The sequence below is a fragment of the Miscanthus floridulus genome, chromosome 2, assembly GCF_019320115.1.
Source record: "Miscanthus floridulus cultivar M001 chromosome 2, ASM1932011v1, whole genome shotgun sequence".
Taxonomy (NCBI): domain Eukaryota; kingdom Viridiplantae; phylum Streptophyta; class Magnoliopsida; order Poales; family Poaceae; genus Miscanthus; species Miscanthus floridulus.
This window is the reverse complement of record NC_089581.1, coordinates 34,197,139-34,212,390: the sequence shown is the minus strand read 5'-3', so window position 1 is coordinate 34,212,390 and position 15,252 is coordinate 34,197,139. Positions and strand designations below refer to the sequence as shown.

The 15,252-nt window shown below is 46.7% G+C and overlaps 1 protein-coding gene across 1 annotated transcript; it reads left to right on the top strand.

The window, feature by feature from the left end:
• The first annotated feature begins 7,373 nt into the window (after positions 1 to 7,373).
• On the top strand, positions 7,374 to 13,229 carry LOC136521586 (uncharacterized). Its single transcript, XM_066515338.1, has 4 exons — positions 7,374 to 8,143; positions 8,234 to 8,430; positions 12,248 to 12,325; positions 12,407 to 13,229. The coding sequence occupies exons 1-4, from the start codon at positions 7,459 to 7,461 to the stop codon at positions 12,833 to 12,835; spliced, it is 1,389 nt and encodes a 462-aa protein (XP_066371435.1). The 5' UTR covers positions 7,374 to 7,458; the 3' UTR covers positions 12,836 to 13,229.
• The last annotated feature ends 2,023 nt before the right edge of the window (positions 13,230 to 15,252 follow it).

Here is a 15,252-nt window from a genome sequence, read left to right as displayed (position 1 = left end):
CCTAGCCGACGCTGTGCCATGCTCTATGGCGGCTTGCGCCTCCACCACCCATTGGGTGGGGGAGCTAGTGCTCACCTTGAGCGCCTTATGTGGCGCCAAGGCAGGCGCTTCCGCCTGACGCTTCTAGCTGAAGACAAAGCACTCACGGGGTTAGCATACTGCCAAAGAACGAGTAGGAAATGCTACAACTCCACTGATAAACACCTACCTCGAACGAGGACACAACCGCTTCCATAATGCGTCCCTCGTCCTCTACAACAGTAGTAGCGGCGGCAGTGGCACGACCTCCGTGTCCGCTGGTGCCGACCGGCCCTCGTCGGAGTCTGGCGCCCCCTCGACCCTCTACGGAGGCGGTTGAGTCACCTCCACCATCGCCTGCTCCACCCCCACTATCGATCCCACCGGGTTGATGGCGCGCTTCCCTAGTGCCCATGCCTCGGGCGTGTCGGCCTCGGCCCCGGGGCGGGCGATCGTCGGCCCCGAGGCGTCCTCTCCTCCTCCTCCTGGGAACGCTGGGCTGCTCGCCGACGCCTCGGGCACCATCCCCCTAACATTAGGGAGATGGTCCAAGGTGCCTCACCCTGCCTCGCTCTCATTGTCATCGCTCGAGGAATCCAACAACGACGGTGACGGAGACGGCTCCACCGGGAAACCATTGTGCCTCTGCTGCCGGCGGCATTTCTCCAGCTCTTCACGCTCAAGGTTCTTCCTCTTGCGCCTTGCCTCCTCGGCGTCCTTCTGCTTCTTCTACGCCTCGGCATGTGCCCTGTTCACCACCCGCCGCTCTACGTCCTCGGGAACAGGCGGCGGGGAGGCTCGCACATCCCTCATCCCCTGCAGGAACAGCGAACGCCAATAAGGGAAAAGGAAAATGCAAGGAGCAAGGAGGCCTCGGGGCCGTAGTGGCGCATGACTTACCAGAGAGAGGTACCCCTGCGATGGGCGCATCAGGAATAGGGACAGTCCACTGCTCCTCAGCTGCCCCTCCACCGTCTCTCTCACCCGACGTAGAATCTCATCGTCAGAGAGGGCGACGGTGGACATCTGGACGCCTTCGATCGGCTTGTCCAGCATCATCTCGAACAGGCACTACCGCCGAGCCATCAGCGGCAGCACCCTCCGGTGGTGGAAGGCTGCCACGACCACAGCCACCATAAGGCCACGGCTGCGCAGCCTCTCCAGCGCCTCCAGGAGCGGCTGCAGCTTGGGCTGATCAACCATCGGGACGCCGTACCTCCACTTCTCCGGCTGACTCTCCGTGACCCACCCGGTATAGGGGGGAAGCCTACCATCGTCATTATGGAGGTAGAACCAGCTGTTATACCAGCGACGGTTGGATGACGCGAGCTGGGCTAGGATGTAGAGGAGCTGCCGGTCTTGGCGCACTTGGAGAGTACAGCCGTCGGCCCTCATCGCCTTCCGCATGCCCGTCGTGCCCATCGGCTTGGTGGTGAGCCCCACCCGAAAGAGGTGGAGCCACAGCTCCCAGTGGGGAGCAATGCCCAGGTATCCCTCGCAGTGGGGAGCAATGCCACAGCTCCCAGTATTTATGAGGGAAGGGGGCGAAACAGACGGGCGACGAAACCGGGGAAGTTTCCCTCAGATCTGGCGCAATTAATCCAGATCCGATTAAAACGCCCACGCATCCACCTTTTCCTCATTAACCGCGCACGCACAGTAACGTCCCATCCGCAGACATCGCGTCGCATCCGACCGCAGCGATGGCAGGCGCTGTTCCGTCTCCTCGAGAAACCGCCTCAAAAGGCGCGCCCGCCGTTGTCAGCCGATGGGAGGGGAATATCCCCCACCCGATTCCTTTCAGACTAAGGAACTGGGCACCAAGCCCGTTATGGTCTAGGGGTTTGAAGGCTAGGCCCCCGAAGGTCTCGACAGCCGCCCCAGGACAAATAGAGTCAGGGATGACTATGGGCGAGCCCGTACATGGCCGAGGCCCAAGCAAGCGACTGCTTGGGATGCCCTAAGTCTTGTCCAAGACCAGCAGGGAAGTCTCTGAATGGGATCCCACCGTAGGGAGGCACCGAGCCCCCAGGGCCAATCGAATGGCCCTGGGACCCACTAGAGAAGCCATCTGGTACTTTTGGAGTGTGCCTCTGGACCACCAGCCGACCCCTATCGAATAGGACACGGGCCTCCACTTGGACTTACCCGATAACAGCTCACCGGAGGTGTCACTACTCGCGCCCACCGAGGGTAGCCTGGCATTCTCCACCCCTCCTTTCGAACGAAAAGGATGTGCAAGGGCCGCATAAAAAAGATAGGGAAACTCCTGATCGCCCTCTTGCTCCGAGCAGAGGCTCGGGGGCTCTTCCTGCAACCAAGCCGAAGCCCAGTGACCTGAACTCGCACTCGAAGGCTCTACAAAACCCCTCCTTCTGAATGAAAAGAATGCGCGAGGGCCACACAAAAAAGATAGGGAAGCTCCTGATCGCCCTCTTGCTCTGGGCAGAGGCTCGAGGGCTCTTCCTGCAACCCACCCGATTCCTTTCAGACTAAGGAACTGGGCACCGAGCCTGTTACGGTCCAGGGGTTCAAAGGCTGGGCCCCCAAAGGTCTCGACAGCCGCCCTAGGACAAACAGAGTCAGGGATGACTATGGGCGAGCCCGTACATGGCCGAGGCCCAAGCAAGCAATTGCTTGGGATGCCCTAAGTCGTGTCCGAGACCGGCAGGGAGGTCTTTGAATGGGTTCCCACCGTAGGGAGGCCTCGAGCCCCTGAGACTAATCGAACGGCCCTAGAACCCACTAGAGAAGCCCTCTGGTACCTTTGGAGCACGTCTCTGGACCGCTAGTCGACCCCTATCGAATGGGGCACGGGCCTCCACTCGGACTTACCCGATAATAGCTCACTGGAGGTGTCACTGCTCGCGCCCACCGAGGGTAGCCTGGCACACTCCACCCTCCTTCCGAACGAAAAGGATGCGCGAGGGCCACCCAAAAAAGATAGGGAAACTCCTGATCACCCTCATGCTCCACGTAGAGGCTTGGAGGCTCTTCCTGCAACCAAGCCAAGACCCAGCGACCCAAACTCGCACTCAAAGGCTCGGCAAACGCGACAAAACCCCTTACTCAACAGGGAAAAAGCCCCTGGAGGAGTAAATCCACTCCTCTAGGGCCTCAGGGGCTACACCCGGCGGGTGCGCTCGCGCGCACCCACCGAGGCCTCGAGCACAAAACACAATTCCGACGGGAGCCGCTACGAGCCAAGTCTCGTCAAAACCTCAGGAAGAGTGCTTGCACTCCCCCTGAGGCTCGGGGGCTACTGTCGGATACCATAAAAAGGGGTACCCTAGCAAGAATCGGAAAATTGCTTAGACCTTGTAAATATCGAAGCCAAGAGACAACCACAAGGCCTCGACCGATTCTCCAATTCGCCCGAGGCCCGCGCCGTAAGGCCTCGAACGAGGTACCAACTCTCCGCCTCGCCTGAGGCCCCCTTGCTCGAGGTCCCGCCCGTAAGGCCTCGGACGAGGTGCCGATTCTCCGAGTCGCTTGAGGCCCTGCACGTAAGGCCTCGGATGAGGTACCAATTCTCTGCCTCGCTCGAGACCACACACGTAAGGCCTCGGACGAGGTACCGATCCTCCGCCTCGCTCGAGGCCGGCTCGGCAGCTACCCCGTCACCGCCGCCTTGACCGAAATGTCACGTCCAACCAACGCAACCGACCACTCCCGCGACGTCAGCTGAACGACGACTCGACACAGCGGAGTGACCGACGAGGTGGGAGTCGCATCAACGCCATGCCATTCGGGATAGGACGAGGCAGGGGTTACCGACCGCTGTGCTCGTCACTGTGCCCACGACCGACACCCATGCGGCACTGTGCTACCTAACCCCACCTACTTCGAGGACAGTACGGCATGGAGAGTCATGTTCGGGTCCCTGTAGCCTCGGAATCAGCATAAAAGACCAACTGCTCCCTCCGAGCCTCGGCTACCCGCTTCCGCACCCCCGTAGCCTTGGGACTCGCGCCCGCCGAGCCCCCCACGATGGTTCAGCCTCTGCACCAACTAGGCCTCGGCTCTCTACGTTGCCAACATACAGCGACCGGCATGTCGTCCACAGTATGCGCCATGCCCTGCGTCAAGCCATCACAGGAGCTCCCACGTCACACAGGATCGGGCGTGACCAGCGCGTCGCTCCAGTGCATCGAGGACAAGACCGCTCCATCGACCATGCCGCCACAGTGACGAGCTACAGGGCTCAGACATACCGCCTCCGCTCACAAAACGCTACGTAGCGAACACATGTATCGCCCCTGTCCCCCCTTCAACTATAAAAGGGAATGATCGGGGCCGTTTCTAGACACGGCCACGAACGCTCACGCACAGATAGACTCACGTAGACTCAGACACACACGCTCCCCCGCTGCCTGAGACCAACATCTCAAGCAACCCACGCCGTTCCACGCAGAGACCTAGGACAAGCTTCCTCTCTCGCCCAGCTTGTAAACCCCTACTACAAGCACCTCGGTGCAAGGAATACAAGATCGCTCTCTTAGACTGGACGTAGGGCACTTATTGCCCGAACAAGTATAAACCTTGTATCTCTTTGCATCACCATCCGGGATTAGAGGCACGCAGTACACTTTCACTAGTTGGTTGAGGATCCGCCGGTCCAAAACACCGACACATAGTATTACTCATGTGAGAGACACTAATATTTACATATATACTCAAACACGTGTATAGGATGACATGGAGTTCGTGGATTTATTGACGCACGAAAGAAACATATATCAGAGATTTTTTCCTGCCAATATAAAACATTATCATAGCCGCATCATGAAAAGGTCTATACAATAGTGTTTGTGAGCATGCGCCGCCACGCTCTCCGTAACTATATTAATTTTATGAACTTTGCTTTTTGGATTAAATATCACTTTAATGTCTGTATTTAATTTCACAGTATTGTTATCTTATCGTGCGATCCATATGTTTTTAGTACAAAAGTTTAGTTGTCCTGTAGCAACGCAAGGATATGGTAGCTAGTAATAATAATAATAACAACAACATACTACGGGAGTACTACCTCCGTCCAAAAAAGTACAATCAATTTAAACTTTGAATAAAATTATATAAAAATACTAATATTCCTGATGTAAAATTAGTATTATTAGATTAGCCATATAATATATTTTTATAGTAAAATAATGTAAATACGTAAATATTAATACTATTTATTATAAATTTAGTTAAACTTGAGTTATTTTGATCTACACGAATTCTATAATTATATTATTATTTTTTGGATGGAGGGAGTATCATTTTTCTGATTGCAGTGCTTTTGTGTACTAATTCGAGTCTCTGCACTATGCGCATTGTCCTCGGAATCCGAAAATGCTTCAAGTATGACTAGTCCGTCTGATCGGCGTACAAACTACAAAGTGATGCTAATAGAGCATCTGAGGTTGCTAAATCTGATCCTGCGCAGATTTGTTTTTTCTTTTGCAAAAAACACAAAAAGTACGGAAAATGTTGCTGCCAAAAAAGTCCCTACGCCCCTCAGATTTCCACGTGCACAGCGGCGCCCTTTTAGTTAGGGTAAATACGTTCTACACATCCATGATCTTATACTTTGTCTCATGTAGTGTCACGTAAAATTATCGATAATATAGAGAAGAGAGATAGGAGAGAGAAATATGCCGTTTCGCAAAAAAACCGCCTCGTAAACTAAATTAAATTTAGAAATATGAGACAACTATTGTACTCATTGTACGAATTATTATTCTCATGCAACTCACGACTTTACTTTTATTATATGCCTAAATTTAAAAAGAATTGTTAGCTACTGTGGGACAACTTAAAAGACAATCGTTATATGCACCTGACTAGGGTCCGAGAGATCAGTGAATTTAAAAAAATTAAAATGACTTATAATTTGAGATGCAGGGAGTAGATAAGAAGTGGAGAGATCGAGCGGAAGAGTTGAGCTCACGTGGCAAGGGTAATTTCAACCTATAAACTACTCTACCTATCATGTAATATAGCACTTACAAGCATTTAAAATTTATACCTATAAGGGATTCTAAGGGTTAAAAACAATTTTGTACTAAATAGCTGTATAAATTTGGTAGTTATTATATTACTTGTCATTTACCAAGCAAACACTAATCATGTTGATGGTAGTGTTTGGTTAGACCAATCTCTGGGAGTTTTATTTAAGTTTCATTTGCACTTACTCCTCTGATACATCGGCAAATTTGATGACTTAGCAAATTAATTATGAAGAGAGAGATAGAGAGAGTTTCATAGAATTTCATCTGGATGAAACCTATTGTTATAGTTACCATCACAAAAACTGACATGACAGTCTAGATAACTATGTCATGAAACTCTCCATTGATACTAATCTTGTAAAATAATGTGAGGGCACATGCCACATGCTTTTTTTTGTTCTTTCTTAACCTATCCTAAAATCTCTGGAATGAACTATATTATATAACAAGGGGAGTGTGAGCTAGTTTCTATACTTGTAAAATCATATAGATACTACATATAGAAACTATATTTCAACATATAGTTTTTTAAAATCTTTTTTGTCCAACCATATGTCTTATCACATTTCTTTATATCTTAGTTCCCTTGTAGACATATTTTCTTATTTTCTCCTCTCTTTTCTTTAATTTTAATGTCGCATCATCACTTTACTTACTCCCTTCACAATGAATAAATTCCTAAAGTAGTCCAAAATCAAATATTTTCATGTTTAACCGATCTTATAGAAAAAATGTAAAATTTATGACACCAAATCAGTTTGTTCATAAACTATATTTTCATAATATACTTATTTGATATCACAAATGTTTGTACTTTTTTTACAAATCTAGTCTAACATAAAAAATATTAACTCGTACTCCCTCCATCCCAAATTGTAAGTCATTCCAAGAATCTTAGAGAGTCAAAGTTTTTCAAGTTTGACCAAATTTATATAACAAAATAATAATATTTATCATACCAAGTAAGTATCATTAGATTCTTCATTAGTTATATTTTCATATTATACCTATTTGATGTCATCAATCTTTGTATTTTCACTTTACAATTTGGGATGGAGGGAGTATGAGATAATTTATTCAGGACAGTGAATAGTTATAACAAGTTCTCAGCCAAGGTTGGAGTTTGAGGTGATTTTCCGGTCGGACCAGGCTGTGGAAAACTGGGAAATGCTCACGTACCGGGGTCAGTCAGTCCAAGACCGTAGGCATGACTAGCCCAGCCCAGCCCCAGCCCCAGCCCCAGCCCTGAGCAAAATCGAGCCAGTGCTTTACGATTCGTGCGTGACCATCCGGCGACCCCGATCGCCCGATTGCTCTACCCGGCTCGTCTCCTTCCCTGTCCCACAAAATCCGACGCGCCGACGCCTCGATTCGTCGCCTCCCCCGAGCCGAGCCCCCCCATTCCTGCCACAAATCGCCACTAAAACCCTAGCCTTCCGCCATGGCCACCTCCCCATCCGCCTCGTCCTCCTCCGCTCCGACCGCCTCCGCCGCCGCTGCGGCCACGATGGCTGCCGAGGCCACCGACGGGCCGGTGCTCAGCGTAGTATCGAAGCGTCTCCGCGCGCTGCGGAAGAAGTACAACCGCATCACGCAGATGGAGGAGTCGCTCGCCGCCGGCAAGACGCTCAACCGAGAGCAGGAGGAGGTTCTCCGCTCCAAGCCCGTCGTCGCCGCTCTGATCGACGAGCTCGAGCGCCTCCGTCCCCCGCTCGCATCCGCCGTCGCGGAGGAGCTCTCCTCCCGCCCCGCCCCCGCCCCTGCCCCCGCCGCCGCCGCCGCTTCCTCCTCCGACTCAGATTCGTCAGTCCAGGACCTCCTCGCGCTCATCTACTTCGGCTCCCTCTTCGACGTCAAGCAGCAAAGCGACTTCGTCTCTTTGGTTTACGCGAGCGAGCTCGAGCGGAGCAGCTGCCTCACTTATGACTACGTCGGGGATGATCCGGAGGACAGTCTCGCGGAGACCGATCTGAACGCGGTTTCTGCCCTTGCCTCCCTCGCCGCGTCGCGCCCTCCAGCTGCAGCCGGAGTCTCGCACCGTGACGCCCTTCAGGCTTGTGCCCATCACGCCCGCCTCTGGCTCCGCCGTGCGGATGAACCCATTCACCCTGACTCCACCATCACATGTGGGTATTTCTGCAGGGCGTGCGCTTGATTTTGTTTGGATGGTAGGATAGTCTGACTTAGACTTAATCTGTATTTCCTTTTGGCTGTAGATGCTGGGGTGAGGGCAAAGCTGGATAGGATCATGGCATCGGGCTACTACACAGCTCAGCTAGAAATGAGGCCACCATTGGATCTGGCTGCTGCAGTGGCAAGCTTTGGAGGAGGTGTGCAGGTGCAGGAGAGTATGGTTGTGTCACCTCAGGCACCGGAAGCAGTTGAGGAGAACCTGGCTGTTGAAGGGCACAAGGTGAAATCATACTTGTTATTTTGCTTTTGTCCTTTCGTCAATGTATGGTTGGCATGTCCAAATGATTGCTGTTCCATTAACTTTGTCTTGCTGTGGATGTATGATTGATTTGCTTTACTATACAATTATTTATGAGGCTGCTGCCTGTAGATTATATCTTTTCTAGTATGACTGTCCATACTCCAGATTAGTGATCCATTGTTGATTCATAGTATCTGGGTTTTTTGTTACCAAAACACCACAGGAAGATACATCTCCGGGCTCTTTTCTAAACAATATGTTACTTTGATGCTTTGTAAATAGTAATGCATTGAACAGAAAGTTAGTTTCTTTGGTTGGAAAGAAACCTAGAAGATGGTTTATAGGTTCATTTGTTTCTTGTCTCATGCCCTGAGTATTTAGCCTATAAGAAATGATTTCAGAACCAAACAATATGTTTGTTTTAAAGTATTCTAGACCTGTATTCTGTGGAGGAACTTAGGCCAGTCCTTTTTTGGGGGGCGGGGGGTGGTTCGGTTTCATTAATAGGGTGCCATGCTACTATGTCAGTGTTTTTGTTTCCTGGATCTTAGCGCTGAACTACACTTGTAAGACTTTGATGCTACTTTTTTGTCTAGTTGCAATGCCAGGAAGCTAGTTTCTTTTATATTATATGTTTGTCACAGAACAAAACATGTTGTTACTTGTTTTGTTTAATACAATGGTTTAATGATTTTCAATGATCTTGCTGATAACGCTGGTTTTTGTTGATTTTATCCTTTAAACTGTACTCCCTCCAACTCCAGCCAAAAAAGAATGATATTTGTTACACTATCTTAAGTTTGACAAAGAACATACTTATATATTACTAAATAAGTTAAATAGATTCATCAGGAAATATAGTTCTATTGTGGACCTATTTAGTGTCTTGAATGTCAATAATCTTCCCTATGAGCTTGGTCAATGTTAAAATAGTTTGAATTCGGACAAAACTAGAGTGTCATTCTTTTTGGGATGGATGGAATATCTTGGATACTGTTTTGTATCATCATACGTATGGGGATGTTACAAAGCTACAATAGTCAAGTGTCGTAAATGATGATAGTTTTTAGCTGAAAATGTGATGTAAGCTCTAGGGTTCATCAGGAAAATCAATATCACTTGTTTGTTTAGATGTTGCAAATTTAGGTTACATCTTCAAAGTGAGCATCTTTGTTCTGGAGATTAGTGTTTTTTGTGATAATTTACTTTCTTAATTTTTGCAACATTAGTTTCCATTGCCGCAGCAATTTTATGTCATGACAACTTGTTTGGGACTTAAAGGCTTTGTTGTTGTTGTTGTTGTTGTTGACAATGAAATTGTAGTGTTTGGTGCTCTTATCTCATGTTGCTTTAGACATAGTTTTGGGTTCCCATGACGACATAGCTAAACTGTTTAATAAAGATTGGATTTTTTTTTTCATAAGCACCAGGGTTTCATACAACTGGAAACTTGGTGGTCCAAGAAGTTCTGAAATAAAACATCTTTTATCTCTGTTCAATCAAATTACGAAATTTTTGGTTCACTGATCCCTCCTGTTCATTTCCTAACATTCATATTTGCCAGTCATGCCAACTCCCTGAACACCCATAGCTACTGCCTTCATAATATGTTTGGCATGTTATCCCTAATATATGTATTTGCCTTTAGATAGCACCGACATTGTATTGAGACAGGCAGGTTCATAAAAAACACAATTTTTTCGTATACGGTACAGGATATTGGCTGATCAAATTATCTGTCAGATGCCACCATCAGTCTTAACTAACTGGAAGTCATAAAATTTAGAGCTCATCTTAGTTTGTATTTTTTTTAAACAAAATCTTAGTTTGTATATGAAACACACTTACTGGCCCATTCATCGTAGTAGGAAAAAAGTTATTCCTTTTTCGGCCTGAAATTCATCTGCAATGATCATGCGATTTAATCCTCGTGATAGGTCCACAAATTAGATGAATAAAACCTGTGTGTAAACAATAAATAAAACAACTTATGTGCGGAATGAAACTTGATGGTAGTTATATAAGATCATTTCAGTAAGCCTTGCATTTTATTTAGTTCTAAAACATATAGACAAAAAAAAACAAGAACACTTTTCTCATCTTCTGTTAAAGTAGACACACATCTATTCAGTTCTGAAATATGCAGCATTGTACCCATAGATGAAAATGTCGCAATCAGGCATCAGCTTTAGCCATCTAACTGGAAGTTTGTATACAGAATAATGCTCATCAGTTTGTTCATGAAATTTGACTTAGCTTCATCATCACTCCCTATTACAGTAGAAGAACCATTGTAGCAGTAATTTTTTGTAGAACATTTTTTAGCATGTGAATTCATTATTCTTCTTGTTAATCCCATTCATTTGTACCTTAGATTGCTCATTGCTGTATGTTTTATTGTCAGAACAATCCCTGTTGCTTTTATTCCCTTGCTGGCTTGCATATTTATAGTTTTAAACTTAGCTTATAAATTGTGGCCAGAGTGGATAGGGCGAAAGGCAGCTAGCATTTTTGTGGTGTTCAGTGTACCAGATAAGTAAGTAGGATTGAAACTGAGCTAGACAAATTTGGCCCTTATGGACGGGACAAGGTTATCCCGTGGCTACGTAACAGGGCTAAACTACCCTTGTAACGACCTAGATAGGTGACACCCTAAGAACCATGTGGCTGGAAAATTTGTAGCACAAATTCATTTGTAGACTGTTTACCTAAATGCTAGATGTTAAACAGTTGGTGGCCTACCATTTAGACATTATTTGGGTAAAATGGCTATTTTAACGAGCTAAGCGACCAATTAAATGGGTCAAACGGATGATTAAATGAAAACGGCATGCCACCATTTGGCGTTTAAACAACAATTTAGATGAACAGTGTTTGTAGTATTCAATACCTCATGAGTTAATTCTTTATATTTAGTGATTAGTGGAATGTATCTATTTGAGAATGTAGGAATGTTCTTTAGTTGGTATCTGGGACATGCATCAAACAATAACCAAAGTCCTATATCAATGAAATGACCCGCAGCTCTGCCGTGTTGTCGGAGAAAAAAAGCAATAGCCAAAGTAAAAAAGAGTTTAAATTCATCCTTATTATTCTATACATACTAGAATATGCTCATATCGAGCTTGTTATGACATTGGCAAAGTCACTACAAACAGTAAAAAAAATAGCTTGTAATTTGCCATTTGGATTGTTACTGTAGTTATACTCCCTCTCTCTCAATATTTTAACAGTTACTCTAGGGTGTTGTTAGTTGTAGAATATTTGTGCAGTGAGAGAACAGGAGTGTTTTTTCCGAACAAAGAAACATCAGTGTTCAGTGATGTTAGTTATTGTTCATGCTAATTTATTCATTATTTATTTATTTATTGCTTGAATGAGCTTCATAAAAGGTTGGTCTTTAGATACTTGTGACATTTGTTATTTGTTCATGCTAACTTAAAAGGTTTTTTATGTGTTTTTTGTTTGAATGAGTATCATATAAGGTTGTATAGCATTGGTACCTTAATCCTCACATTACAAAGATTGATCATTTTAGAAACTAAACCAGTCTCGTATGTGTATAGAATGTAAACTATATAAAAAGTGGAATCTGTCTTATCTTCCTTGACATTGTGCATATTCTTTTGTGATGCTAAGAGATTTACTGTGATGTTTGTACCATATCCTTTTTTTTTCTTTTATAAAAGTGAACATTCTTGTTTCTCTTGAGATATATGTACATTGTTTTGGTTTTACTACGTTGTTTTCTGGATTTCATCTTTATTTTTTTACTGATGTATGTGTACATTAACAGGATGAGAAGGAAGATTCTCAGGCAACTGAAATCTACAGTGATCATCAGGCTCCTCCTGTTGTTGACGTTGAACACGTGGTACTGCTTTTATGATAAATGATGTGATGGCAAACTCTCTCTGGTTTGAGTTTCCTCTCTGTACTAACTATGTTGTTTCAGGAGGATGAAGGCCTGGTGAATCCAACTGATGAAGTTCCTTCAGCTGAGGCAGAGCAGGAGACATTTGATGCTGATGTGGAAGATCAGGAACAAAAAGACCAACAATTCACCCAGCGGCGGTCTTACCAGAACCAGCGTGGTGGTGGTCGTGGTGGCGGCAGGAGGGGCAATCCTAATGGCCGTGGAGGGCGTGGTGGCCGAGGCGGCGGGTACCAGAATGGCCGTGGGGGTGGCGGATACCAGAACGGCCGTGGCGGAGGCGGTGGGTACTACTATGAATCTGGATACTACCAGCCAAGGAACTACAACAACAGAGGCCGGGGTGGTCGCTCGGGCGGTGGCAACTCTTACTACAACAACCATGGTGGAGGTGCACAGGGAGGCGGCCATGGGCATCCTGGGAGAGTTGAGCTGGGTGCAAACGCCTAGCTCGCTGACTGTTTTGTTTGAGGATGTGGAGCGAGGGAGGGGAGCCATTTTGTTATTATAGAGCTAACTTAGCCTGTTATTACGCCACCGTTGGCCCCATCTGTGAGTTCTTTTTGCTACTCGAGTGACTGCATATGGTCGGTCGGTAATGTGGAAAAACTCCGGGAAAGTAGTTTCAGGTCATATTCGTTCTCCTAAGTTACGCCTTTTATGTGTTAATATGCCCCTATTTCTTCATTATTATACTCAGTGCTGGAGGAGTGCAGCCGTGGAGGTGTCGTTGTTGTCACCAGATCTTGTCGTTTCATCAGGTTGCCACTCCCTCTGTATCTAAATTTCTGTTTTTTGCTCTTTCCAAGAAACAACTTTCACTAAATATATATTAAAAAATATTAATATTTATGGTATATAATTAATATCATTAAAAATATTTTTGAATCTAGTTTTTTAATAAATTTATTTGGAGGTACAAATAGTATATGTATTTTTTATAAATTGAGTTAAATTTGTGGCATGCACGGGTACGGCGATAGATATTAAAGGACATGGCGATAGATATTAAAGGACGGAGGGAGTATATGTTCCGTGGGATCTTCGCAGCATGAAAAGGTGATTGTTGACCCTTTGCTTGGCCGCGAAGTCTTTTGTTGCAAACGCTTATACCAAACCGAACCACGCTGGTTATTAAGAGTTAAGACGGTACACGGATGCTTGATGGCTCCTATAGAGATTGTCGTATTGTTGGTTCCACGTATACTCGTGGATTATAAGTTAAAATAGTATTTTTCTTTTATATTAAGCCAGTCAACAGTAAATAATTCATCATCGTTTACGACGAAATGAACGGGCTGATTGCTTGCACGCTTGCTTTGTCCTCTTTGTTTAAACAGTGGCAGTCCGGTGAGTTGTTCTGTTTTTAACTTTTGTATGACGCTAGTGCCCAGGTCACCTACAACGGCTCGTACAAGGTCGAGCTGAGGCTACATGCTTTCAACGACGGCGACACGAAGCAATTGTGTTATTTTTCTTTGGCTTGCCCGTGGTCGTGTCAATATATTATTACTCCTGCTTGGCTTGTCTGCCTAGCGTTTTGGTAGGGTTTGATCAGACAGCTGACCTAGGCCTTGTTTATTTGGTGAAATTTTTGACGAAATGGTACTGTAGCACTTTCGTTGTTATTTGGCAATTAGTGTCCAATCATAGTCTAATTAGGCTTAAAAGATTCGTCTCGTGAATTTCGTCTAAACTGTGTAATTGGTTTTATTTTTTATTTATATTTAATGCTTCATACATATGTCTAAAGATTCGATGTGACGGAGAATCTTGAAAAATTTTGCAAAATGGATGGAACTAAACGGTACCCTAGTAGAGATGCCAAAGAAAAAACCACAAGTTCCTTGTCTTCTCAGAAGAGAGGACGTAGCAGCAGGATCAACCGGACAGGAACGTGGTTGGTTCCAGCTCTCACCTGACCATTTCTTACCCACCTATCCCCTAGCTGATGCTACATTTCTCGAGTAGCAAGTAAGACAACCTTGTTTTTCAAGCCCTTTGATTTGATGATCGCGCACGAAAGGCTACTAAGTAGGTACTGTGAGAAAGAGGACACGGTAATGTAATTTTGTCTGGCTCGCTTTGGCATCGCAGGGCGCAGAATCATGATTAGCCGCTGCACGTCGCTTCATGCCGCAATCATGTTGGCTCCCATCCCTTTTGTGCTCTGGTTTGACTGGCCACGGCCGCTGCTCGCTTTGCCGGGTTGCCCCTCGTGGCTCCTGCCCGCAGCCCGCTGTGTAATCTCGACGGCGGCGCCTATAATAGTAGTGTAAGGCGCGGTCGCCTTTCCTTGAAGAGGACCAGAGCGGAAAGGGTCACAACTCACAGCGGCCTCCCTTTCTTTCTCCTGGTACTACCTCCATCGCAGCTCGCACGGTGCTCTGTGTAGTCTTTGCTTTCGCAGCCGACATCATTAGTCCAGCAACCAACGACGCAACGCCCGCCTTGTGGTCCTTGAACGAACAAGCATATGTGCTCGTAACAAAGAGTGCTCGTATAACCAGTGTTGACCCTCACCCGCCTCCACGACGCCAGGCTCCGCAGCCGGAGTAAGCGCCTCCCACCTGCACCTGCCCTCATTGCCGGTTCCCTCACCTCCTCCTGCGGCCAGAGACGGTGAGGGCGTCGTGGCCGTGCCATACTTCACGCCCACCTCGAGGCTCCTCGCGCCCCAGTGCCCCAACAGAAGAAGCTCGCGGCGGCCAAGTTCGTGGTTCTCTTCGCCCCGCTACCTCCTAACCTCGATTTGCCCATCGAGGCGGTTATCGAGTTCCTCAACGCGCCTGGCATGGTGGTCGCCGCCTATTAGAGTGTCGCACGCTGACATGTTGTAAGAATATGTTTCAAGTGTTTTAGATCTT

Coding starts and splice junctions, on each gene's coding strand:
- LOC136521586 (XM_066515338.1), top strand. CDS start 7,459: ATGGCCACCTCCCCATCCGCCTCGTCCTCCTCCGCTCCGACCGCCTCC. Junction 8,431..12,247: donor TGGCTGTTGAAGGGCACAAG/GTGAAATCATAC, acceptor GTACATTAACAG/GATGAGAAGGAAGATTCTCA. Junction 12,326..12,406: donor TTGTTGACGTTGAACACGTG/GTACTGCTTTTA, acceptor ATGTTGTTTCAG/GAGGATGAAGGCCTGGTGAA.